Source organism: Halichoeres trimaculatus, unplaced genomic scaffold (assembly GCF_033239565.1).
Source record: "Halichoeres trimaculatus isolate MK-OKI-2021-1 unplaced genomic scaffold, fHalTri1.1 fHalTri1_scaffold_15, whole genome shotgun sequence".
NCBI lineage: Eukaryota > Metazoa > Chordata > Actinopteri > Labriformes > Labridae > Halichoeres > Halichoeres trimaculatus.
In genome coordinates, this window is record NW_027437193.1 from 5,332,613 (window position 1) to 5,360,526 (window position 27,914).

At 41.1% G+C, this 27,914-nt stretch overlaps 1 protein-coding gene across 5 annotated transcripts in view; it reads right to left on the bottom strand.

The window, feature by feature from the left end:
• Positions 1–235: 235 nt before the first annotated feature.
• mtcl1 (microtubule crosslinking factor 1) overlaps positions 236–27,914 on the bottom strand; it is a 95,955-nt gene continuing 68,276 nt past the window's right edge. For 2 of the 5 annotated variants that reach the window (XM_074689350.1, XM_074689348.1), the window contains 6 exons: positions 25,362–25,529; positions 19,209–19,481; positions 16,497–16,829; positions 13,974–14,050; positions 12,114–13,665; positions 236–1,437 (listed from right to left, as the gene is read on the bottom strand). In XM_074689350.1, coding sequence (XP_074545451.1) covers positions 1,234–1,437; positions 12,114–13,665; positions 13,974–14,050; positions 16,497–16,829; positions 19,209–19,481; positions 25,362–25,529 — 2,607 coding nt within the window. In that variant the 3' untranslated portion in view covers positions 236–1,233. Of the gene's footprint in view, positions 1,438–8,762; positions 8,821–11,909; positions 11,935–12,113; positions 13,666–13,973; positions 14,051–16,496; positions 16,830–19,208; positions 19,482–25,361; positions 25,531–27,914 lie in introns of all 5 variants that reach the window. The other 3 variants (XR_012599652.1, XM_074689351.1, XM_074689349.1) reach the window with 3 other exon arrangements.

Consider the following 27,914-nt stretch of genomic DNA (forward strand, 5'->3'; position numbering starts at 1 on the left):
TGTATGACCGTGATGCAAGAGGATTTCACTTCTGGGAGGACACAATCTTCTTATTCACATTCTGTGTGTGTGTGTGTGTGTGTGTGTGTGTGTGTGTGTGTGTGTCCCCTGACCCACTGTAATCCTGTGGTCCCTGCAACTGTAATCCAACACACACACAGGATTCAGCATCTCTCATGGGCTGTTTGACACAAGCACACACTCTCACAGATTTGTAAATACACATTCATGTTTATTACCATTTATTATTTACATAAGACTATGGATCCGTAGACTTTTTGACATTTGAAACATTCATATTTTTTTTCCCACAATCCCTTTTTTCCTGTCAAAAGAAAAAAGTAGTTCATATCCAATAGTAACAACTGTACAAAGACAGCCTGTAGGTACAATAATTTACTGAAAAAGTCTTCATATTCATCGATGCAAATCAGGTGACGACAGAAAAACGAGAGTTCCCATCACGACACGTTCCCCCCACAGCGGAGCCGAGTGATCACGAATGACTAGAGCTCGTATGTACATGCACTAAAGTGCTAGTGTTCAAAAGGCATGCAAATATTTCACCCATATTTGTACAACTGCCTTCCAAATATGCATAAAGTTACTCAGTTTGTCGTCAGCTTTTCCTCTACGCGTTGACGGAGTCGCACATTCGACGTAAATAAAGAACGTTAGCATCAGAAATGACATCATGTGTCTCTGCTTCAGACCCAAAGAAGCAGTTTTTTTTGTTTGTTTGCTTGTGTTGTTTTTTCCTCTAAACAAAATAAAAGTGGAGCTTGAAACGCTGGCAACGAAAAAAAAATAAAGGTATGCTCTTATTGCAAAAAAAACAGTGAAGATGAAGAGAGCAGGAGAGCTTCATGTAGAAAAGAAAGTGTAAACAAAAAGGTGTAAACTTTGTAAAAATCAGCTGGAAAAAGTTTATAACTGAAACATGTGTTAAATACATCAACACACACACACACACATGGGTTGATGATGAACTCAAGTGTGTGCAGGCACCTCTGATGGGAATGGTGTTTCAGTCCTTTTTGGATGGTTTACAGTACATTCCAGGTTCTTCTGGTTCCTCGATGGTCAGCTGGTGCTACTGGGTGGATACATGAAACCCCCGCTCCAGGCTCCGCCCCCTGCGGAGTCTCTAGGTTTGTGTGGCGGGGGTCTCTGAGGTACTGGGTCTGTTAGGCTGAGGTGGAGCAGAGAGAAAGAGGAGGTAGAGGATTAGGCTCACGCCGGCTCCTCGCCCTCCAGGATGGTCCTGCGGTGCCCCGGCGGCGGGAAGGTGAACCTCCTCTTCGTGCCCTCGCTCCACTTCGGGGAGGAGGAGGGCGAGCGGGCGGCCCAGCGGGAGGGTGGGCGGCGGTTGGCCGGGCGGGCCGGTCTCAGGAAGCAGGAGTCCAGGGGTGGGGCCACCGGAGAGCGAGGCAGGTCCTGTCAAAGAGAAGACGCTGTCAGAGGAGGGGAGGGCGGCAGGCTGAAGCAGAAGGTGAGAAACACGGATGAAAGAAAAAGAAACCAGTGCGTTAGTGAGCGGAGGGTGATGGATGGATGAGATTTAGGAAATATGGTGTGATAAATCATCCAGATTATAAAAAGACTTTAAAGCAGGAAAAACTGAACTGACAACCCTGGAGCTCATCTCATAAAAAGATCACGAATAACCGAGGGAAGCATAATAAAAAACATCAAATGGACCTTGAATTTAGATTGTTCACTAAGGATCTGCACATCTTTAACTCAAATAATGATGGAGTTTTGTTCAGACCAAGCATGATGGGTGGCTCAGGCATTTGTAACAGGGTGTGTTCAGCAAGATTCTGCATGTCCAGAAATGATCCAGATCCAGATGATAGTTTAGCCCTGTTTTCTGGTTTAAAGAGGGGGTGTTCTGCTTTCCCATATTCTAAACCCAGAAAGTAAAAATCTTCACAAGACTTGCTGAAATGATAGAGTTATCGCACAAGGACTTTAAGACAGGTTGGATGGCTGAGGCCTCAGACACTAAGGTCTTCTGCCCCTGACCAGTAGGAGGAAAGAGGTTTTCTGAAGCAGGGAGCCTTAAAGAGACAGTAGCTAATACAAAACGTTTCAAATTTAGAAGTAAGGGTTTTCCAAAACACCAGTGAGAGAAAAATAAGGATTTTTTTGGCTGTAGATCATGTAAAGCTACTACAGGGGCCCCAAAGGGTCAGAATGTAGCCCAAAAAAACACAACCCAAATTGTTCATTCTAATGTATCTGCTTCCTCTGAGGAGGTAAACAACCAGTCAGAAAAATCAAACTTTCCTCAAACAAATAAGCAGTTTTCCTTTTTCTTTGCTTGTATTTAATTCATAATGTGGGTAATCACTTACTGAACACCATGGTTTGACTATGGCTCTGCCACCAGAGGGCTTGTTAGAGAAGAACAACCCAAAATTTTATCTAAAAAAAAAAGAAGCTTTTTTTAAAAAAAAAAAAAAAAAAAAAAAAAAAAAAAAACCCTGTAAATGTAACATATGACCCAAAATATATAAAAAATGCTGAGCTAGAAATATTACAACAACATATAAAAAATGTAAAAAAAATTCAAAGGTTTTTTTTTGCCAAAAAATTTAACAACTTGTAACAATTTGGACAAGTTATTAAATTTTGGGTTTTATTACATTTTTTTCAGACTCTGCACTTTTGTTACATTATCAATCAGTTATTAAATTCCAGGTTTTATTTAAAAAAAAAAAATAATAATTACATTTTGGGTCATTGTTACATTTCAGGCTCTAACAGGGCTGGCCAATCAGAGGGAAGGTGGTTTGTAAGAAGTGAAGGGGCCTTAAAGGGACAGTAGCTAAATTAGAGGCTGGAATAAAGATTTTTCTAAAACACTAAAAAAAAACAAAAAAAAAAACAAACCTCTATAATGCTCTTAAATGATGTATAAAAAGCTACAGGGGCACCGGAGGGAGAGTATAAAGCCTAAAAAAAGCACAATACCCCCTCTTTAAGTTGTTAAATCAGCTTCTAAATTCCTGTATCTCAGGTCAGTTCAGTAACCTTGAGAGGCTTTAAAGGTCTTGCAGCATAGGGATGTTCTGGCAGCTTTGAACTCCCGTCTTTGATATGACTCCAACATTTTTTGACCTTAACTAACCCTGACCAATGCTGAACTGTTGCAGTGCATGATGTTTCGATGGTTTCCAGCTACTCACATCCTTGCCCATCACATCCTCACGGACGGGGGCAAATCATCAAAGATGTGGCACATTAAACTCCCATCTCTAAGTCTTGTAAAATCAATCGTTGCTCACTCTTAATTAAGTTCCTCCTGGCTGAACTAACCCTGCAGTGATGTAGCTATGAGGTGTGCAATGACGCAAACAACCCATCGGCGTCGTTTGTCTGTTTTACACAACACGAAGGAAGCAAACTGCAACGCTGCAACAAAGTACAGCTGAATCAACACTCCTCCGTCACACAGGTGTGTGATGACACACAAGGGCTGCTTGTAGAGGACGAATGTGGTGCCGTTACGTCTATTTTTACATAATGCACGTCTGCATGATGTCACAAGATGAATAAAGAGATAAATGCAAACAGTGATTAAAAATATGGTTCAGGAGAGCAAGAAACAGAATGAGGAGAGAGGAAAGTAGCTGAGCTCCCCGCTCCATACCCTGGGTATGATGTCAGAGCGTGATTGGGTGAATGATCACACCGGGACATCACACCACTGGCCCAGTTTATAAATAGCCCGTCTCGAGGCGTTAGATTTCAGCTGAAGGATGGTGGGACATCAAGCCCGGGGAAGCAACAATCTAGATCTGCTAAAAATACACGGCGGTGAGGCTGGCGTGAGAGGATGATGTGAAGGCAAAAAGAAAAAAGCAAGATGATTGAAAAGATAGATCCACCAGTGACGTGTCAAACAACCTGCAGGAAGTTCAGAGCAACCAGCAGGAAAAGTGAGGACAGCAGAGGACAGGACACACGTCTCCATCAATAATTCATCTGTTAATGAATGAACGTGATGGGCTGAGTACACGGAGGAAGAACAGAGCAGCCTGTGGGTTAATACCAGATCATCTAAGTGATGCTGAAAATCAAATCACACGACACCACAGAGCATGCACCAGGAGTGTGAACAGGAAGTCAGTGTGGGAGAGTGACCGCTGAAAACAGCAACGTGAACAAATCCACACCAGTTTGAGCTGCTCTGTTAATGAGGTACCTTAAAGGAGAAGTCCACCTTAAAAATCTGCAACTTTAAGGTGTTTACCAACTTTTTTATCAATGATTTTTCTTCAGATTCTCTGTTTTCAGTCAAATTAAGAAAATTTGCAGCTTTCAGACTTTTGATTTCGGAGCAAGAATTGGTGCCAAATGTTGTTTCATATGCCAAAAACAAGATCAATTAAAATAATAATAATAATAATAATAATAATAATAATAATAATAATAATAAGGAAGAGATGAATCCAAAAATATCCAATAGAAAAAAATAAAATGAAAAAAAAAAAGCAGATCAAATTTTAGACTACAAAAGATAACTTAATTCTTTAAAGAGGGGGTATTCTGCTTTAAAGAGTGGGTATTCTGCATTCTTATATTTTGAAACATAGATATAAAGTAATAATGCTAGATGTTCAGATTAAACTAGACTTAATTTTCAGAGCCTTAAAGAGACAGTAGCTAAAATGATCAAATGACAACACCCCCTCTTTAAGGAGTCGAAATGAAAATGTATATCTTGAGTCTACTTTAAAGTTTCAACAAAAGAAAGAAGTTAAACTTGGAAATTAAAAGAAAGAAACAAAGAAATTTTTCGTCTTTTATGCAAAATGTGGAATTACTTGTTTAATTTAGGATGTTGATTTATGCTTATGAGGTTATGGAATATATTTTGAAATATAAATATAAAGTAAAAATGCTTGATATTCAGATCAAACTACACTAAAATTTCAGACCTCAACGTATTCACATGTTGTAAAAATCCCCAAATCTGTCTTTAAACTGTTTAAAAAATTTAAAAGTTTTCTTAAAGTAGCATCAAATTTTCACGATATTTAAAAATAATGAGGTCATCACATAAGTATCTCCTAATTGCTTTAACTAATGTTGGAAAGGCAGGTCTGCCCAAAGCTTTGCCTCTGATTGGCTTTCAGAGGGCTGGCCAATCAGAGGGAAGGGGGTTAAAGGAGCACAGGGCCTTAAAGAGACAGTAGCTAAAATGGTCAAATGAAAACCCCCCCTCTCTAAGGAGTCGAAATGAAAACGTACACCTTGTGTCTACTTTAAAGTTTAAACAAAAGAAAGAAGTTTAACTTGGAAATTAAAAGAAAGAAACTAAAAAAAAAAGTTTTCATTTTTTATGCACAATGTGAGAATTACTTATTTAATTTAGGATGTTGATTTATGCTTGGGAGGTTGAAAAATCAAATTCCAGCGCTCATGAAGATAAAAACACATTTTTCATGTATCAGATTCCAGCCTGAGATAATTTATAGGTGGATTTTTCCTTTAAGCATGCAGAATGGAGCAGAGTAACCGTTAATACCCTCCACACATCAAACACAGCCCCACAGAGCACAGGGAGTGTTAGCGTCTCTGGTCGTCAGTTAGTCTTTGGAGCTTTGTTAGTGTGAGGGGATGGCTGAAAGAGCGAGGAGGAAAGAAAACTGTGCAGACAACAAAAGTAAAATATCACAAGAAAAACCATCTCAGCCCATCCAGTGGCACAGAGGGTGACATCCTGGTGGAAACACAGTGTTAGAACAAACCATCGAGAGCGGCAGAGTCCCGGGAGACAGCAGGTAACAGTCCGGAGAAGACGCGGCAGGTCTTCTTTTCTCGTGTTGTGTTGACGGGGTGAAAATCTCACATAAACTGAGTCTGTGTTGGTTTTAAAGGACCATTCTGGTAATTATGTAGAATTTAACCCATTACAGAGAGTATAAACACACTGCTCCCTTACATTCAGGATAAACTTTAACCCTGGGAAACTTTGAAAATGCCTTCTCCTTTCTTAGATTTCAGGTTTGTCCTTAAAAGGTCAACATTAGCAGCCAATGCTACAGGTTTTTAAAAGTTAACACGATCTGGCACCTTCATTCTTCATATTTGTCTGAGTTGTTGCACAGACATGCTGCAGGTTAACTCCAACCAGATGCTTTAAGATGTTAACTGCAGACTAAAATTTTGTTTATTATCATCCTGGCAATTTATCATGTTCTTTGTTGATTTTTAATGGTTATTTTTTAGCTTGTGCAAGCTTGAGATTGTGTTTTAAACAAGTGAAAAGCACTGTAGCTTCAGGTTGAAAAGACCACCGTTACTGCACAATTCGTCTGTCCTCTCCTCCATAACTTTTCTTGTAATAGTTGCTGTATGATTAGTGGCAACATGTTTCAGCTCTGATATCACTGAATATGATCAAAATTGCTCTAAAAAAAAAAAACAAAAAAAAACAAAAAAAAACAGAAAAACAGCAGAAAACAGGCAATCTGACGATCATACAAACTGCACTGCCCTCATGTGTTTGGGAGGAGTACTGCAGAGAAATACTGATACATGCAGGAGTATGTAGCTTTTGGTGCAGGGTTAGCCCAGTATAAACCAGGCTTTAGCATCTTACATTAGCTAGTAATAATAAATTATGGGTTGGCTTAGCTAGCTTGCTGAATTACATTACATAGCTGAATTTTTAACATCAATCTCAGGTCATGTTCTTGGGTACTCATGTATACATTTTTGAGTGAGTGCACTGTGCACATACTTTCAAAACAGTCAGAAAGTTGAGTGTAAAATGCCGGACACTTCTTATGCTTAAAGTCCCATTTATGCTCAACGTAGCGTACCGATACAGTTACGGATATGAACAGAGCCTTCTGTCCGTGCTCTGCATTCATTTTGTCCGGATTTTTTCTTATTTCCATGAAGCTTATGGAGCAGTACTGCTGGAAACCATGGGGGCAGTGTTGCTGTTACTACCCCCACTATATGTAGCTTTAGTGAGACGCAAAGAAGAATTAAAAATGGCTGTCTATCTATCGTGATGTATTTAACTGCCCCACCGACCACCGCCGGCTACAATGCTGCCTCCGTTTTTGTCTTTTATGCAAGCGGTGGATTATTAAAACCTCCTCCACAGTCGCCATGCTTGTTTTTGAGTTTTGTTGTCATAAACTTTTGACTCTGGGAAGTTCCCCCTGGTAAATGTATTGGTTAACTGCAATGCCAACGCAAAGGACATGTAGCAGTATGCGAGCAGTGACGGTAACATTGTTAGAAGCAGACGGATACATTTTCATACCTAAAGGGAAGACAACTGGGCCTTAACAGTCACTGCTTTGGCTACGTAGCGGAAGAGGTGGTAACATATCAATCAAACCAATGACAGCATCTTGTCACAAGGAGGCTCCTTCAGGTTCCAGTCTGAGTTCTTCTCAGACAGCTGTGCCTCATTTCCTCTGAGGGAGGTGGCAGTTAGAAACCTTCGGTATGGCTTGAAGATGGGCATCACTAAGTCTAGATATATTTTTTGATTTGTCTCCTTTCTGGAATACACTTAGCGCTTTTGTTAGCTGTGCAGCTCGTTGTGTTCACTCATTTCCTGTGTGAGGTTATACTCCTTAAGAACTGCAACTTTCTCTGTTTATTTCATGTAAGACTAACTAAATAAGGGTAGTATCAGATTAGAGACAAAGCATGCGTATCCTTGGTTTGTATGATGTGCGCACTTAGGTCGATTAGCGATCCACAATTAGCACGTTTCTTTGCATCCAACCAACACATGTTAGCGCTATCAGATATAATCAACTTTAGCATGACTCTGAATTGGTGTAATGCTAATCTAGTAGGATAATCAAAGTCAACTACAACTTTCAAAGCCAAAACTTTAGGTTTTCCTTTGCTAGCACTAGTTAGTTATCGGTAGTCTTCGTTAGCCTGTTGCTAGCTCAACCAAAGACACAGTTAGACACCTTTTTAGGTTCTACAATGCGATTTGTTTAGCTTTCTTCTGCTCTTCTGTCCTTTTTCTGTCTGATGGTTAGGCTCCTGTGTCTACTATTACTACAAAATTAATCACAGAATATTGTCACTGCTAAACTTTGTTGGCCAGTGTGGTGTTGTCATAGAAATTTTAAAGTGTTGTGCTACAATCCAGTCTTGCCCTACCTGATTGGGAAGCTAAGAAGCAGCATTAACGTAACCAACCAACATTGGCAATGATAATCTCATTTTAAAGTGTAGATTAGGATCAGACATATCTAGAAGTGAGACTTTTTCAAGATTCCTTAAAAACTCCTCACAGCCCCTTTAAGTAGTTTATTTTTTAACTTTACTAACTTCTTATTTTACCCTTTCTTAGTCGCCTTTTTTTCTTTTTCCTATTGTCCTGGCATCAAATTTCAGTTAAAGTCCATAATCTGAGAATGCATGGTATGAGATAAGAAAATAGTAGTAGTGATTTATGGCTTATGGGCTCAAACATGCAAAATCACCGTAATGGTCCTTTAAAAGAACAGATGATCTACACCAAAGAAACTCTGCATGCGCACAGTAACACGAAGAAAAGGATGGATGGCCGTCGCACAACTTGTGACACCACTCCCATGGCTTCATAAACTGTCACTCTGCTGTCCTGTGAAGCATGCATTCATGAGGAGGGTGAGGAGGAGGAGGAGGAGGAGGAAGGGGGAGGTCAGCGGGGCGTGAGGTGAGAAGTCCATGTGGCCGGTGAATCCACCGCCAAAGGTCGTAGAGGAAGAGGAACTTACATCACGGAGACAAGCAGAGTTAGAGTCCCCAAGGTGTTGTTAGTATGACAGTGTGGTTCTGGATCAGAGCACAGCGGACAGCGAGGGAGAGGGGGAGATAAAGCCGAGAAGGGAGGAGAAAAGGGGGGAGGAGGAGGGGAGATAGAGCAGGAAATGTTAATTGGTAAAAGTTGGGCTGAAAGGATAAGTCTGGCATATCAGCAGCAGCAGCAGAGAGGATGATTCAGAGAAATAAAGAGGCTGATTGAGCCTGAAGACAACACAGACATCTTTGAACACACACCCATTCACTTTAGACCTGGAAATACACAAAGGAGACACTCACACCGTGTTTGAGGCAGCCAAACATCCAATAAAGAGGACTTCCAAAAAGAAGTTCCTACAAGAGTTTAAATACTGTAAGGATGTAAACTTTTCCCCTGATGTTTTTATTCTAGCTATTTGAAGGCGTTTCTTAACATCTTCAATCGGCTGGTTCAACAAACTCAGATTAAAACATTTATTAAGCTTATTTTCTAGTTTCTGGTCCTAAATGTGTTAATTTGCTGCTTTTCTGTATTTAAATCATAGATGAACTGATGGTTTTAGGAAATGTACCTGAGCTTTGAGAAAGTTATGTGGAGCTCTAAACTTTGTGATCGCCTCTGTTCACCCCACCAAAAATCAGTGCGCTCATCCATCCCTGGACTGGATCCTAGATTGGTTTCCAGCAGACCTGGTCTTGGTCCTGGTCTTTACAGTCACACCTCTTTTGTATTTATTTTTCAACACATAGTTTTGTGCGTATTCACAACTAAAAGATAGAACAACTAGAAACCAAGTGGCAACAGTCGGTCTAAAAGTATGAGTGGAGCTGCAGTTCATAGAACGTCCACTAGAGGCTGGCTGCAGGAGCACAGAAAACCACACACACACCAATTCAAAACAGCTGATCTTCGCAGCAGAAACAAATGTGTTTTACTCCCAGTAGCTCACTCTGTACTTGGGCTGAATGTTTTATAACTCTTTATTTTTTGAAGTTATTAAGGTTTTTGCTTGTGGAAAAGTTTAGCCGAGTTCAACAAATGATAGACAAGTGAGAGACTATTCTTATGGGGCAGGTGCTAAAACCACTTGACCAGCAGCGCTTCAGTTAGACCTCCTTTTAATATAAACTACAAATTGTTAAGTGTAGAGTATTTTCAACCAAGACCACTGCCAGGGATTACAAAGTTGTGATTCTGTATTTAGCCAGTTCGACACATTTTTTACCGATATGTTCAATGTTAAGGGTCTCGACTTTACGACGCAAGTAAACATATGTAGACAAGAAAATATAGAAGGTTTCAAAGTTACGCCGCTCTGTTCGTAAGCTCCTAAGACTAAATTAGTTTTTGACGTGGAGTGTGTATGAATTCACAGCTACACAGTGCTACGTGGTCATCAGCATCGTCCACTTTATCTCTGTTATTACATGTATATGGATAGTTATTTAGAGATTTCGGGTTTATTTAGGGTAAAAATCAGACTTATGCAGAATTTCAGTTTATGAGGCAAAGTCCGAATGTAACTCGTACATAACTCGAGGACCGCCTGTATCTGTTTTGTACAAACTGCTCCACACAGATTGCCCCATGTGGGATTAATAAAGTTGCCTGAATCAGACATTGAAATAAATTTTGAGAGCTGTTTCTTGATCCCACCATCTGTGCAGAAGCTAAAATATATCAAGCCTGTTTCTTTGATACGTTTTTTTTTTAACATCAAAGTGATGACATCATCACTTTGATGACATCACTACTTCGATGTATTCCGTGTGTGGTTGTTTTGTTTTACTTATTGTGTGTGGTGGCAGACATTAAGAACAATGCAGAGCAGACCAACAGAGTGTGGAGCTCGCATTTTTTTTGTTGACCGTCATTTTCATCTTCATTTTCACTTCTTTTCACATTAGTTTCTAGGAGTGGGAGAAAAAACTGAAAAATCGTTGTATTGGGATTTTTTATTTGACAATATCAAAATTGGGATTCTTTGTCAAAAAAATGATTTTTGTTCTAATTTTTTTTTCATTTCAGTCTTTGTTTATAAACTGGAATTGGAAAAAAAAGTTACCACTTTTCTCCAGCAGAGGGTGAAATGTTTCTCTCTGACTCTTGTGACATGCATTTTTTGGGAAAATATAGCTCCTGATTCAGTTTTTTGACATTATCATCATTATTTAACTTTTTCACATGGTTTGGTGTAAAAAAAAAAAAGCAAACTGAGAATCACAAAAATCGTAAATATCGAAGAATCGCAATTGGCACCCCAAAAATCGTAATAGCATTGAATTGCGAGAATAGCATATCATCCCAGCTCTACCAGTTTTACCATCATCATTTGTTTGGTTTTCATCCAGTATAAATTCCAATTCCGCCTTAACTACATGTTGGGTTTTTTTAGATTTTGGATGTTTTGGACATTAAACACTTTCAACTGATTATTGGACTCTTTTGTATCTTTTGGACACGTCACAAAAAGGGAGCGCTCTACTTAGATGAACCTTTGAAGGACAGCCGCAACAATCAGGGTTTCACAACCGCTGTAGGTCACATCCATTATTTGTCTGTTAAAGCCGTCACCATCAGACTTTCAAAACCACATATCAGACTTTAATTCTGCAGATCAGTGAGAACCATATGTGGTACGATGTTTCTCATGAGTGTGGGGTGTGTTGGTGTTTTCTGTCCTTTTAATCCATCTGGAGAGACAAATGAGAGGCGTGCCAATAAGTGATATGTATCTCTGATTTATTTCCCCTCAGGTCAGCTGAATGGGTGGTGGAAAGAGGCCCGACCGACGTGTCAGAGCGCTAATTTCTTAAAAATTAGCGCTTAGTGGGTTTATTTTTGCAGGGAAGATAAAATCACCTCGAGAACTGGAAGCGGCATTAATCGGAGACTCCCACCGAGATGATTCATGTGAGACATTAATTTAATCCTTCCAGTGATCAGACACTTAAATCTGGTTTCGGTCGGGCCTCGTTGAGAGTTATAGCACAGAAATAAAAGCTACAGAGAGAGTCTACAGTCAGAGAGACAGTACAGCAGAAGAAACCTTTCAGAGTGTCTAACAGAGCGGCGAAGGAAAGCTGAGAGTCATCGAAGAGGGTTAAATATTTGACATTACCATTGCATCAGTCAGTGCTTTGAATCTGAGAAGAAAAATATTAACACGTTTAGTGATGTTACGATTGATTAGCTCGTCTCTAAATAACCACACATGCTGTTCACGTCAAGCGTTACAGAGTCAGGAACATCAATGCGTCATAAAACATGGGCCCCAGATCAAATGAAAGATGAAGCGATGGATCCAGTGCGTCTGTATATTTACCTCCATACATCCAGACTGTCCCCTGTCAGAGTCGGCCTGCCTGCCGCTGTCTCTGCCATGGCCGCTCTGCGCCCCGGCCTGCAGCCTCCTCTCCTCTCTAAAGTTCTGCTCCTGCAGCTTCTTGTTCAGGATGCGAGCTGCGTTTTCCGCCAGCGTGTAGCCCGGCGGGGCCGACAGGTCCTGCCGGATGCTCACCACCTCCTGGTTTTTGTCCCCCTGCGTCTCCACGATGAGCTGCACGGGGCTGGGGGAGCGCCCGCGAGCAGTCCGTAAGCACTCCTGTGCGATCCGGGGATCCGTGGCGAGAGCGGCTTGTGCGGCGCCAGGCTCAGAGGTGGAGGAAGCGTTGGGGCGAGAGCGACTGGGGGACTTGTTGAACTTCTGAATGGTGTCGTAGACCGGGGTGTGGTCGATGATGTTGAAGAGGCTGGAGAGGCCGTCGTTGATGGTGGTGTGGACGGGGCTGTCCCGTGTAGTCGTGGAGCGAGCCCACGCCGACTCGTTGTTCCCCTTCTGCGGCGTGGTGGGCGTGGGAGCACGGCTGGTGTTGGGTAGATCCGCTTTGTTGGATGTGGAGAGTTTTCGTTGGAGTTTCGGGGAGCCGTACTTTGGCGAGCAGCAGGGTCGCTCAAACTTGCTCTGAACGACAGGCGAGTACTGAATCTTGCGGGTGCTGCGGGACGGCGAGGAGATCGGCGTGCTGCCGCCTTTGGGAGTGAGGCAGCGGTGAGGACTGCTGGTTAGATTCCTCAGCAGGTCTGTCTGCAGACCCACACTGATGGTCTGGGTCGTCTGAGTGCCTCTTGTGGTGAATCCATTGGTTTGGCAGGCAGAGTCCCGGACCACGGGTCCAGGAGGGGAGCGGATGGCGTTCCTCACAGAGATCGCCACCTCCTTCATGTCGTCGCTCAGGTTCCTGGAGAGCTGAAGCTCCAGAGAGGAGGTGTAGATAGGAGACTGGTTCGGAGAAGTCCTCAACCCCCCACCCTCAAGTAGCCCACACGGCCACCGCCCGCCGCTGAAAACCTCATCTGGCGCGCCCGCTCCCACCCCGGCCTCTCCTCCACCTCTGGCTTTGGTCCCTTTGGCGTACAGGAAGTCCGGGTCTTGGGCAGTAGGGTGCTCAGCAGCTCCAGGCCGGGTCGGGCTGTGGAGGAGGTGAACCCCACAGTGCTCCAGTCCCACCCCTGCCGCCCCTGCTCCGTTGCCCCTCAGCGGGGACTTGTGGCAGTGCTCGGGGCTGCTCAGGGTGCTGGTGGTCAGGGTGGCGCTGGTGGTGAGGAACCAGGAAGCTGGCTGGAATGGATCGAGAATGGGCTCCCCTCCCCGGGCCTCAGGCGGTCTGTCGGGCCATGCCTCCCGAAGGGGACCAGAGGTGGATGATGGGAAGTCCCAGCCCTTGTTGTTGAACTCTTCGATGTACTTGAGGTCGTCGGGGGACAGAGGAGGGGTGATGTCGTCTTGGTCGCGGTCATGTCGGGTTTTATCCGGCAGGAACGGGGAGCTGTCCATCAGGCGCTGGAAGTCGCTCATGGAGCACACGGACTTGGCTCTGGAAAACACACACACACACACACACACACACACAAACACACACCCACACACACACACACATTAATCATCAGCATCAGCTCAAAGCCGCTCATTGTTTTAACAACTGAATTATTCAACAGCAAAGAAAACTTCTTTACAACATCAGAAACTTCCAGAGAAGACTCATCAGGGGAATCTCGAGTCACTTTAAGTCGCCGTAAACAGAATTAAGAGTGGATCTTCAGAAGTTTTGTTGTGGATTAGGATCCGCTTTCAAAGAAAAAGTCATCTGTGAAAAACTTTCTGAACTCCCAACTTCGAGGTTACCTGAGCAGACTCCCTCCGCCCATCTCCTCCTCGGGATACTCCGGCGTCTCCTCTCTCTCGGAAATCTTGTTCAGAGCCTGAAACACAAAAGGTCGTCATGTGACAGAGAAAACAGCAGCAAATAATGAGACATTTAATTTGGGTGATAATAGAAAACAGACACTGGGTGACGGATTTAACGATCCTCAGACTGTGGTTTACTTTCCTCACACCTCCTTTAAAGTCTGATTACTGCCTTTAATAAACGTTTCAGAATCACACCTCATCTTTCTTCAGCTCGTTCTGCTAAAGCAGGCGCATTAAAACGTAATAAAAGTCAGTTAATCTGCGATGTTCTGCATAGAAATGTAGTTATAAAGATACTGCAGGGTGTAAAGTGGTCTGTGAACAAGGATTTAAGTTACATTTACATTTAGATTAATTTCTATTAATAAAAAGACTTCACACCATCCTGGAGCAGCTCCTTAAACTTTTGAGGAATAGACGGACACTGTGTGAGTCCAGTTTTTTCATCAGCTTCAGAGACAGTTTGATGGACACATGAAAATAAAAGTTCACTGCAAAAACTGAATCTTAAGCAAGTGTGTAAGCTTTATTTTGATACATTTGTCTTGTTAGACTAAAGTGAATCACATTCAACTGACAAGTCCAGAAAAATGTATTTTTTAAGATATTAAAAGACAAAAATGATGCCTGAATTCATGTGGTATGAAGATGTACTCGATTAGTTTCTTGTCTTAGTTACTTCTTAGTTTCTTGTCAAGTGAAAGAGGCTCATAGTAAGTCTAATAAACCATTTTTAACAAATGTAAAACATAAACTCTCACTTAAAGTTCACTCTCCATTTCTCCATTATTAGTCCTTTTTTTTTTTTTTTTTAGGAAAAACTGTACTTTTATGGTGTTTACCAGAATTTGAGGGATTAACAGTGGTAGCAAATTTGTCTTAAAATCAGTCTCTATGGCTCATTTTTTTGGGGGGCTGTGGAAATGAGAAAATGACAGAAAACATGAAAATAATTATATCCAAGCAAGTTTTTACAACTATTTTTTTAAAAAAGTCATTAGATTTAATGTGAGCCATCTTCACTTGACAAGTCTGGAAAAATGTCTGATCTAAAAATATTAAATGACAAAAATGATGTCTGTGTGGATGGCTGAAGAGAAGAGGCCGTGGGCAAACTCAGAATAATGAGGAGAAATGAGAGAATTACAGATTTTAAGTGGTGCAAATAAAATTAACATAATCAGTAGTGTAATCTATAACTGTTGACAGGAAGTAATAAGTAAAGTAATTATATAACTTTAAAAAGAGTAAGGAGCAATGACTGGTATTACTTTTTGCAGTAACAGGCCCAACACTGCTCCTAAAGTTACTTGTGGGAGGCATTGGTTTGAAGGCAGGAGATGAGTCTTAGGGGACAGGATGTGACATCAAAAACATGTTGATTTAGCCACAGCATAATGTTTGGCATAATGTCCCCTCACTGTAACCCTGTGTAAGTTAACTCTACTTAATAAGATAATAAACTGGGGAAAAAGTGGAAACAAACAATTAACTATGGAAAAAAATAAACTGCTGGTCTGTAAAACATCAATAAAAAACTCTAATTGGTTAAATGGAACAAAACCAAATAAAAAAATATATAATTTTTATTTAATAAAGCAATCATTAAAGGTTGCCCCATACAATACATATGGAAAATGGGAAGAAACTTTTGACTGTCCATTACCATGGGAAAAAAATATTTGAATTAAATTACAAAACTACAAAATCGATTCTTTCAAATTAAAATCATATATAATTTTTTACCCACAAGGAAAATGTTAAAACTATGGAATATGGCTGAGACAGATGATTGTCGTTTTTGTAATCAGGAGTCTGAATCCACCTTGCATTTGTTTTGGCACAGTGGGAAGATGTAGAGGAAATGTGTTTAGAAATCGGCTTGTCTTTAAAATTAGATTTTGTTTCTGTACTTTTAGGAGAGTTCGTAGATAGTAATGACTTAGTTAACCTAATTATTGTTCTGGGTAAACGATTTATCTTTGAGGCCATAAATAGATCTTCACTTGATATTATTTACTTTAAAAGATTTATCCAGCGATATATAGTTTTAGAAGGTTATATGGTCGAAACTGACAATGATGCCAAAAAGTATGAAAGGAGATGGGAGGTTCTCAAAGATTTATTTTTGAAAATGTAAATTGAATTGGTCTGTATACATACTTTTTTTTTTTGGGTGTACCATGTGTAATTATGTGTGGGAGGTGAGGGTGAGTGGGGTGTATCTTGTGTTTTTGTTGTATTGTTTGTTGGTGTCATAAAACTTAAATAAATAAAAAAAAAAAAACTCAACTTGATAAAATCTAGTAAACTTGTTGCCTTAGATCTTGTAATATAACTCAACTGGTGTTGACCTATCCAAAGATCTAAACAAATTCAAATAATGAGTCTAATAAATGTTTACCCCAGTAGATATATCTTAAAATGGATCCAAACCCCCTCTGGTGTTTGTGTTACCTCATTCATGCAGGGAAACCTCTTCTCACTCTCCAGTCGGCAGGGAGGAGGCACCTCCAGCCCACTGAGAGGATCCAGAGACAGAGCGTCCAGGAACAGGTTCTCTGTGGGTCCTTTCAGCCTCATGGCGGCGCCCTGCTCCTCCAGCATGGCCTCAGAGTCAGAGTGGGAGCGCGTGGGTGGGACGGAGATGGGTGTGGACGTACAGGGGGAGCGTGGGGAGCGGGGCGACCGTGGGGCGTTACACGGGCTGTCCTGAGGTGAGAACGCTCCCCTGAGGCCGTCCTTAACGTCGACGCCTTCGCCTCGCCTGGAGCTCAGCTCTCTCTGCATCTGAAGAGAAACACAGAGTGGTCTGAGAGGAGGAGTGTGATTCTTTTCTTCCTCTGCTGTGACAAACCACTCTTCCTCTCCACCCTCTGCTGTGAGCGGTCTGTTAAACTGGGGTTAAGTGCTTTGTTTCAGGCTCAGGCCTGAAGGACAGAAGTCACACCACTGTTTCGCTCTCCACTCGCAGCAGTTCAGGAGGTGACCTGTGTTTTACAATCTGCTGCAGCGTCGCTGAATAATGCATCCCAGCGTCCTGCTCGCTGTCTCCGTTCAGCGGTGCATCAGCAGTTTGTTTTCTGCTGCTGAAAGCGAGCTGCGTTCACAGGGACTTCCTGTTCTTATGTTTTAATACCATCCTATCATATTAACCACTTCACGTTCCCACTTCCTGTCTGGGACATCAAACGTTAGGGAGGTGAGGAGCTGCAGCGCGCTTCATTAAATCTCCCAAAGGATGTAAATTATTCAGGAATCTCCCTCTGAAGTTTTTGCATCAGGTTACATTTTTAAAATACCAAACAACAGAGCTGATCATCATCATCAGGTGCTTTGTTGCTGTTTCACCGTTTTATTCATGTAGATGTATCAGCATATGCATCGAGTTATACTGTGGTGTTTTCTCTGTTCTGGATCAGATCTCTAGAAAGCAGGTCAGTTCAAATCAGCTTAAAGGTGACAAATATACAAGTTCACATTTTGGTGAATTGTCTTTTGGTTATTGGACTATTATTAAAGAAATAAAAGTGTTATAAAGAGTAACAGACACAAATTATCTCAGAATCTTCATCTTAGAGTTGTTGCATTCTGAGAGCTTTAAACTTTGTTGTGATATTAGTAAAAATCTTTTAATATAGATACCTTAAAGCTGTGGTCTATGATTTGGAAGCTTGGTAATTATTAAGAACACCGTTTATGAGGCTGTTATGGTCCGATCTACGCAATATAAAAAGCAAAAAGAACAAAACAAAAAAATCCATTCAGTACATCAGCTGCAAATCGGCATAATAACTAACCAATCCGAACCGCCGTTCCCCTCATTTCAGGTTACTGCGTCAGTCCATCCAATCCCCTGTCTCCCCTGCTCTGCACCGTCCCGCCTTGTCCTTCCCCACTACCCCTCTCACGTCAGCTAGCTGCTCAGCTACTGAAACCAGGAAGCTGTTATTGTTACCCTCCACAGGGAAGGGAAGAAAAGGAAAAAGTTTTGAGGAAAAGGCTGAACCAGGGAAGAATTATGAGCAATTCAGGTGCCAACAGAGGCTGAATGTTGGAGAAATGTTCGACCGGTGGAAAAAGCTGCAGAGGGATTTGGGACTGAAGACTGACGCTGAGACAGCCGAGTGCTAGCATTGTAAACTGAGCTGGTAAAGACACGCCGAGAAAGCTAAAGCCTCGCCCACAGTCGGCTCTGCTCTGATCAGCTGGCAGTGGCAATGCCAGACCCGCTTCGCCCTGCTAGTTTATGGTTTTGATCGTGCCGGTCCAATTGAAAAAGGGCTGCGTTTTTCAAATGTGTCTCATCAGCCAGATTGGGTTTTAGTTTGTAGACCATAGCTTTAAAGTCCTTTAAAGAGAGGTATTGTGCTTTTTAAAAGTTTTTATCCAGTTCAGAAAAATTAAGCCAATGCAGAAGTGCTAAAAGTTGCTGTCCATCAAGAATCCACTTGAAGCTGGCTGCAGAAAGACTTGAAACCACGTACGCACCCAGCCAAAAATAATGGGCTTTTACAGCATTAAAAAGCATATTTACACCCTAGTTCAAAAAACAGCTTGAGTTGGAAACACTGATTTCGCAGCGCACACTGAGCTGTGGGTGATTTTTTTTCTAACTCGGTGGTTTAGAAGTTATTGGGATCGTCTGATTGTCCAATCATCTCACAGGACTGATGGGCGCCCTGTAGCTGTTAAAAAGGAAGCTCAAAGCTGGCGTCATCAATGTGGCTGTGTCTGAGTACTGGCTTCATTTCATGGTATCAGGAGTTTTATTTTGTCCCTCTTGTGCCCCTGTAGTATTTTTTTTACAAGATTAACAGCTCAAAACAAACAAAATAACATTTTTCTTTCACAGGTTGCTGTCTCTTTAAGGCTCCCTGCTCAACAAACCCCTCTTCCTTCTGATTGGCCAGGTCCCTGGAGGCCTGTCAGGGGCAGAGCTCTGGGCAGACCTTGGTGTTTGAGGCCTCAAACATTCAACTTGTCATTAACCCAAAAAAAAACAAACAAAAAAAACATGCTTTTGTGATGATGTCATCATTTTAGCAAATCTTGTTGAAATCTCATGAAGATCTCATTAAGATCTCGTGCTATTTTTAGAATGGGATATTTAAAGTGTATGAATACACAGAGGTTTGAAAACCTGCACACACTCAGTGTGTCTCTCACCCTCTCCATCTTGCGGTGCAGCTCCCTCATGCTGCCGTCCCACTCCTGCCGCTCCCGGTCGAAGCGCTCCAGGAGCTCAGCCCTCTCGCGGCCCCACCTCTTCTCGCCGTGCTGCAGCTTCCAGCGGAGGTCCAAGGAGGCGCTGTGGCTCTCGGCCAGCAGGCGCAGGTGCTCCTCACGCTCCTGCTTTAGGGCTTGCTCCGGGTCGCCTGACGGCTCCTCTTCACCTCCCTGGGCTTCACCTCGCTCTTTAGCTGGAGTTTCCTCCTCTGACTGGACAGAGAGAACAGACAGAGGGATGATGGGTTTATTAGTCATTGTGTTGTTGTTTTTTCTTTCCATGGATAAAAAGACACTCAATAAAACATGTTTTACCTTTTTACATTTCCTTTTTTTATTAATAATTAAGAGTTTTAGAGGTCAGATGCAACTAATGCACACAACTGTTCTGTCTTTGAGTCAACAGTGACCATTGAGCTACAAGTATGACAATTTTTGAATGACTTTCTTTGCTCTGAGGGGAACTTTTTGTTTTAGCAAAAAAATAGATAAATAAACAAAGACCTGAAGAGGCAAACAAGACATAATAAACATTGAAATGGGTCAATTAAGTGTACTTAGGTGTGGTAATCAACATCAATAAACTCTGCTTCTGACCAAGGCACATTTTCTCCACTAGGGGAAATATGTCAGGATGTTTTTATGGCAGGATCAAGATCTAGATTTTATTTTCAGGAGCAACATTTTCATTCCTAAATATTTCTGATACTAAATGATGAATCATATTTGTCGTATCAAATTACAAATGTTGCAAGACTCTGTTTTACTATCATTGCTTTCCAGAGAGAGGCAGTCCCACACAGTGGACATGTTTGCAACGTGGTTTAATTTACAGCAGCCGTAAAGCGTGATGGTGCTGAAAACGCTTAAAAACTGGATTGGTCCTGATCACGTAACAAAATCTGATGCTATCTGATCCTCTAAAAATAGTCCAATTGGGCGCAGATACTGATCAGTGTATCAGATCCCCCGTCACAGGCCCCGTCACTGGTAGCAGTTGTGCAGCTGGAGTCTGCGCAGCAAAGACTGTGAGGGATTCTGGGAGAATCTGAGTGGAGCCAGGTGACAAAAATAATATATATTTTTTTCTTTCAAAACAAATATTACAATCCCCAAAAAGAGTACACAAAAATGGCAGCTATCACTCATCAATAAACGTGACGTAAAGCCTCGTTTTTAACCTCTTATGAAAATGAAACTTTTCAGAAAAAAAAGTTCTTGAATAGAAAGCAGCCAAATGATATCTTCAAATCACCACAACAATCGGACGTGAGAAACATTTCTACCATGTGTATTCATTTTTCAAAATTTGACCACAGCCCATCTGGAATGACTGGGGAGATGGATTTTTTGACCTGTACTGCAGCCAGCCACCAGGGGGAGCAGTTTTTGTGGAGACCTCACCATTTTCTTAAAGTCTGTGGTCTAAATGTAGTTCAGTGAGACGTTACTAGAAAGAGTTTTGTTTGTTTGTGCACTTTGGAGGCAGAAGCTCGTACGTAATCCTTCAAGGAACGATCACCTTTTATTTAAACTGGTTTAAGCACTTAAGGAGATGTTCTTAATGACATTACACCACTCTCCAATCCTCTCAGGTCGATGGAGACCTTTGAGTTGTTTTGATGCCGGCTGTTTTCTTCACTCTAACTGCTGATGGAGCAGAAATCTTCCTCTCCTTCACCGTAATTTTAACCCCAGAAGTCCGTCGTGCTGCAGAAATCTTCAAAGCAGCAGAGGGACGTAGTGAAGCTTCTGTTTCCCGGAGCTTTTGTACTCCTCAGCGTGTTTTGATCTCCCAACATAACGGCCCAAACTGGAGTGTGCAGCTCTGTGTGTGAAGAGACGTCAGCTTACATAACTCCCATTCACCGTGTTTGTCTGGTGTAATTTCATGTAGGTTTTAAACTGATTAAACCAGCGGAGAGGGAACACGTGCAGTCATAGCTCCTGACCGACTGAACGCTAACAGGCTTTATAAATACAGACGGATATTTTAAAAGCTGTGTGTCACCTGAAACACGAGCCGGCCTGAGACTCTTTATTAATATCATCCAACAGACCAACAAAAATAACATATCTTTGTGTAAAAATAACACAGGTGAGGGTGATTTCCCATCCTGCTCTGCTCTGCTGGGCTGAGAAATGATCAGCAGATCAGGGCATGTATCTCCAGTCTTAATCAGAGATCACAGGAAACTATGAATTAACTCTCATCCCGGCCCTCGGCGACCTCTGCTCTGTGTGAGGATATGAAGCATGTAAAATCTGCTCAGAGTTACAAAGATAATCCTCCTCCGATAAGTCAAACTCTTTAATTAGTTCCCAAAGCCTCCGTTTCCCTTTTTAATCAGATGGAGCAAAGAGGAGGTGAAGCTTAGACCCTGACTTTGTGGCTTTTTGATTTTAATCTTTGAGCACTGTGGTGGAGAGTAAACACATGAATGGTGAGAGTTTATTTTACATGAATGAGCTCGGCACAGATCAGTATAAGTGGTCTGTTTATCTATCTATCTATCTATCTATCTATCTATCTATCTATCTATCTATCTATCTATCTATCTATCTATCTATCTATCTATCTATCTATCTATCTATCTATCTAGAGTGACATAGTCCAGAAAGTATCCAACTACCTCAATAAAAGGAGCACAACCTTATATACAACCATTTCATAACTGACTACCTGATAATGACCTGTCATGTTTAAAGTTTATGCAGTCTTGATTTTAGTGTGAACGGGGGTGATTTACATTTAAACTGTTGTACATCATAAATAAAGTAAACATTAGCATGCCATTGTCAGCCATAATCATATTAGTTATAACTAGTAAAGCACTCAGAGTGCGCAGACCTCCTCCAAGCATATTGTGATTTTCACCAACACTTTAGTCCTGCTTTAATGTTATACTTCCTTTCAGCAGACTGTCTGCTACAATTTGGTGATAGTTGCAGGTTTGTACGATAATTTGTTTCCTGACAGTGTTGACAATTATGATTACCCAGTACATATTTCATATTCCAGATCTTAGTATACACAATATTGTCAGGATGTGGATCGTACTTTTACATCTGTCAGAAATTATGGTGACCTTGTCTCATATTGTTTTGCAAAGCAATTCGACCATTTATGGTGGAGTTATATACACATATGGTGAAAACAGCCCTATCTCACAATGATAAAGAATCCTTAAAAAAAATCCTGGATCCAGACAGTGATCTGGATCACCTCCAAAATTTAATCACTTCTTTCTTATCCCATTTTGAACATTTCCTGAAATTTTCATCAAGATCTGTTTGTTAGTTTTTGGGATATATTGTTCACAAACAAACAAACTCTATCAAAAACCTCCTTGGTGGATGTAAATATATGTCTACTTATAAATATCTATATATCTCTCTCTATCTGTTATCCTCAAACTTGCAAGCTTGTTGCATCAAAGCAAACTGAAGACATGTCCCTTAACCTTTGTCAAAATTAAGTAACATGACCCTATAGACCTTCAGGACTGACTCTGTGCCCCCTGTAACAGCAGTTACACCAGTTACAGAGGTGTCACTGCATCCTGAAGAGCAGAGGAATCAGGGAACAAAGTAAAAATTTCTTTGTTACCTCACTTAAGTTAACAATTTGGGTATCTATATTTTACTTGAGTAATTATTTTTTTAGCTGACTTTTTACTTCTACACCTTACATTTCAGGCAAATATCTGTACTTTCTGATCCACACATTTTAAAAATAGCCTCGTTAAGAATTGCCTTGCTACCCCTGTTTCACCCCAGCTGTCATCGTTCAAGAAGACACAAAACAAAAATTGCGCCATCCGGAAATAGTGAATTTAATTGTGTATGGAATTGATGTAGAAATGTATTACCATTCCAGCACCCTATTGAAAGTCATTGTGTGTTTTTGACGTGGCATCTCCCCTCTCCCCCTTTAAGTTACTTTTAGTTTTACACTTTAAGCAGTTTTGAAACCAGTACCTTTACACCTGAGTGTAAAAAGCTTGAGTTTATACTTCACCTTCTACAAAAGTCTTTTTAAACCCTGGTGTCTTTACTCCTACTTAAGTGATGAATGTGAATACTTTGACACCTCTGCTGAAGCGACACTATGAAGCCCCCATCTAAGTTAAAGATAGGGTCATCAACACGGCAAGTCAGGATACACTGATCTAACTATTAAAGTCCAGATACTAAGACCCCAACCTGGGCTCAAGTATCTGCCAACACTAATACTGAGCCGATGTTTTCAACTGGTATTACTTTAAGAGTCTCTGTTCTAGGGCTGCAGCTAACGAATATTTCAGCATTCGAGTATTCTACTGAAAATCCCATCGATTAATCGAGTAATCGGATAAAATACATTTTTGTTTAGTTAAAGAGCAGTTATTTTTCAAATGACATTTTTTTCTCTTTAAGAAATAGAATTTTCTGATACAGCATGTCAATAAGAGCACTTGCTTTGGTAGCTCCAAAATTTGTAAACACACTTTGACACATTTTTTGTGCCTTGTTCATCTCATCAAATGTTGCTGACCCAAATGGCACCCGTTTCGTAGAATGACCCATTAGTCTCCAAACTCCAGAAAAGAAGCTAGATTTGTTGCTAGTTGCTATTTTGTATAAGAGGTAGCTTGAGGGGTCTGAAAACTCTCTTAATATGGCCTCAGCTCTATTTGAAATACCACTCTTTGATCTTTTTTGAAATTAAACGATTCCTCGAGGCGGAGAAAATTAATCGAGTATTTTTTGTAATCGAGTACCTCGAATCAATGGAGGAATCGTTTCAGCTCTACTCTATTCCTCAGTATGAGGATGTTTTTCTAACTTTTTAAACTAAATAAAACTAAAATAAATTTAAACTGAGTGTATTATTATTTATGAAGTTATAAATGTGTAAATGTGCAGTGAGTAAATCTCTAACACTGACAGGTGTTACAGTTTACCTGTAAACCTCAGCCGTGGATAAGTGAGGCCTCAGTTTTTACCACCAACTTTCCTTTTTTAACCGTCACCGCTACTCTGTATCTGTGTTTATGTTCAACGCATCATTGGATGATTAATGAAAGCTGCGAGCAAGTTTACAATCCTGTTAAGGAGCCTGCACATCTGACAAACAGCTACAACACCCACCTGATCGTGTTTATCGTGCACAAACTGCAAGGATCAATGATGACTCGTCTGTTCTCATCATATTAATACGTTAAGAATGGCCTCAAGATTAAGAGCTAAATAATCCAGGTCTCATTCTTTAATTATAGCTGTTAACGCAGGTTGAAGGGTTCATTTCTCAGGAGAATCATGGTTCGTTTTTTACAGCATCCTGCTACCTGGAAGAAACCCTCTGTCTGTGCGGGCCGTGGGGAAATCTTTCAAAGGGTTTTATGTTCTCAGCCGTGGTTTTTCCCTGGGTCAGATGTTCAGGGTATGTTTCCCTGAGTCAATACGCTGAAATCAACCACCCACAGCCCCAAGCCCACTGATGTTCCTCTCTTTGAAAGCTACATCCTCTGAAAGAGCGATATCCCCACAGTGGGTTCATAGATTTCTACAACAAACTGAAAGTCAAATATCCATCCCTCCCTCCTCCTTCTTCTTCTTCTTCTGAGCTCAGCTGAGAGGAAGACTGAGAAGTATTTACACACACTCAGACAAAAGGAGAGCGCGTTGATGGATGTGCATTATGAAAATGTGAGGAAGCACATCGCACAATTAGGCAGAGAGTTGAATGAACACGTTTGCACGGTGACAGAATACAGCGATTACACGCCGCACAGGAAGAGATTCATCATCTTTGTTGTCTCATTGGAAGCCGTCCTTCCTTTCCTGCCTCCGTTGCTGAAGGGGGCTTCACAAACTGGATCCCCACTCTCTGCGTTCGACAGATTATAACCTGCTTCATTTCTGTGCAGCTCTTTTAGAAAGCCCGTGTACAGCCCGAGGAGAGGAGCTAAACAGATTTGTTGTTTTCAGCTTGTTAGCGCTCTGCCCTGAGTGGAGCTATGTTTGCTGTCACCTCGCCGCTCACGGAGCGCACCGAGCACCAGATTGTGTCCTGTCTCTTTAAGGTGGGCGCTGAGACGCCATCTGTACCTGTGCGACCTGGCACTTCATCTCCGTCCACTTGACCTCCCAGGCGGCTTTGTCATTGGCGTAGGCCTGCTGCAGCTGGCATCGCCGCGTCTCCTCCTCCTGCAGCTCCTCCCGAAACTCCTCCAGCAGCGTCCGGAGGGCCTGCAGGACTTGTCGGTTTTCACCAAACTGCACGGGAGGAAATGAAAGTGCATGATCAGGACACACACACACACACACACACACGGACGGAGAGTGTCCTGCGTCTTATCATGATAAACTCATCTCTTGTTTTTATCTGAGCCTCCTGAGCATCCTCAGTCTATCTTTGAGACCAACCTGCTCCTGTAAGTGCCGTATAAATCAACGGGACTCCACTTCCTCCTCCGTCCCATCCGTCTTCTTGCCCTCTTTTCTAAACCTGTGTTCTTTCTCATCCATCTTTTCTATATTTCTGCCTTCAAGCTCCCAAAATATGAACACACCAGTGTGTGTAAGCGTAAGCTCCCCCTTTTTAAAAATCCTACAAACAGATCAGAGGATATTAAGAGAGATCCCTGAGGAGTGGAGCTGTAATTAGAGCTGCAACTAAAACCTGTTGGCCATCCAACGTGCTGATTTATTTTAGTCAGGTATGAAGCGCGGGGATTTGAGAACTTCAGATGGTTCAGCGTGTGGAGAAGCACAAAGGCCACGTTGACTTCAGGTATCACTGAAGGGTTTTTTTAATGTTACAGTTTCTCTCATGAAGAAAAAACTTACAAACCCCAAAGATAAGAGCTGATTTTTAAAAAGAAAGTTTGTGTAGTTTGACAGCTGGCTCACATGCTTAATGAGATGATTTGAAGTTAAAAGGACTCTGAGGACTTTCCTCGTAAAAAAGAAACACACATTTATGTTTACGCCGAGAGTCTTTCACCCAATTACACTGGTGTGTATCCTTGAGGCTGAGGACTTGTTGAATATTCATGAAACTAATTGTCACTTTGGAAACATTCAGTGGATCCAGGAGATGAACCACTCTGCTCTGGTGTGACGGAGACGTGACTAAGAGATCAGAACAGATGAGGAGGAGGCAGCGCCTCACAACCAACCATCAATCTAGCGTTAAAAAATAAAGTCAGTGAAGAACTGCAGTTCCTGAGGTGTCCACTAGAGGCTTGCTACAAGAACACTTAAAAACACAGTTTTTAAACACACTTAGCTTTGAGGTGACATTGTCTTTTTATTGCCTCTTACTGCCTTTGCTTTTTACTCCATTTCTACAGTTCATCATGTTCTTAATTTTCAGTTTCATTAACCCAAAATCTTTATTCTTGTCTACATTTTATGACTTTTTTTTATCATAATGTTGTTTCCACATTTATATGGTGTAAGCTGACAGGATCACTATTTATAAATTAAAATTTCAAAGTTATTAGGTTTCATTTCTTTTAGCTCCTTTTTAAAAATGTAAAAGAAGAAGAGATGATGAAACAGTTTTGCTTTGCTTTTTTTAATTTTTTTTTTTAATTATTTCAAATTTTTATTTCGATAAATTCCATTTTATTTTTTGGATTTTTTTATAATACTGTCATTATTGTCCATTTTGTCTTCTTTTATTTACCTTTTTATCTTTCTTTCTTATTGTTTTGTTTTAATCTTCCCCACCGTCCCAGGGATCCGTGGACCCTCTTCTTCTGCCGTTTTGATTTTACACATTTGTTTATGAGGATCTTTTATGTTGTTTTGTTGTCTCCTGCTACCATTATTGTTTTTGAAAATTAATAAAAATGTATTTTTTTTAAAAAAAATTATTATATATATATACATATATATATATATACATATATATATATATATATATATATATATATATATATATATATATATATATATATATATATATATATATATATATATATATATATATATATATATATATATATAAAATCTTATTTTTTCTCTATCAGCACGCTCTAGAGGAGCTGAGTTATTTTCATCACACACTATTTTTGACGTCAATAAACTTATGAGTTTTGCCCATATTAGGGCACAGCTGACCTGACTGACTGGGGGGTCACCCTGTAACTGTCTGCAAAAAGGCTAAAATCCCGCTTCTTATCCCCAACCTAACTTAAACAAAGGTAGATTAAGTTCAGCATTTTGAATATGACCTCGGTCAACGACTGATTCTAAAGTCTTTGCATCAGAAACAAATAGTTGATGACACAGAGACTGTGTCCATGGCTGATTGTGCATGTGCGCATATTTCAGCCTGTCTGCAGAAAACTGAAACACCAGAGTGTCAAATATAGACTTCCTCTAAGGCGAACAAATGAAGGATATCACCATCTTCACCCATGAATGAATCGTTACATGTCTTTAAATTTCTGGAGAAACCAGAGCATAGGGACCCGATTTACCGCGTCTCACTCCAGAAACAGAAAGGTTCAAACTGAGGACTCCACAGTGACGTAACGAGAGCAGCGGCTGCTAAAACTCAATCATCCTAAGTGTTGCTCCAGATATCTGCAGCTGATCTGAGGTCTCTTATGTCACATTGAGAGTATTGTCCTTTTTGTGTGTTTCTCA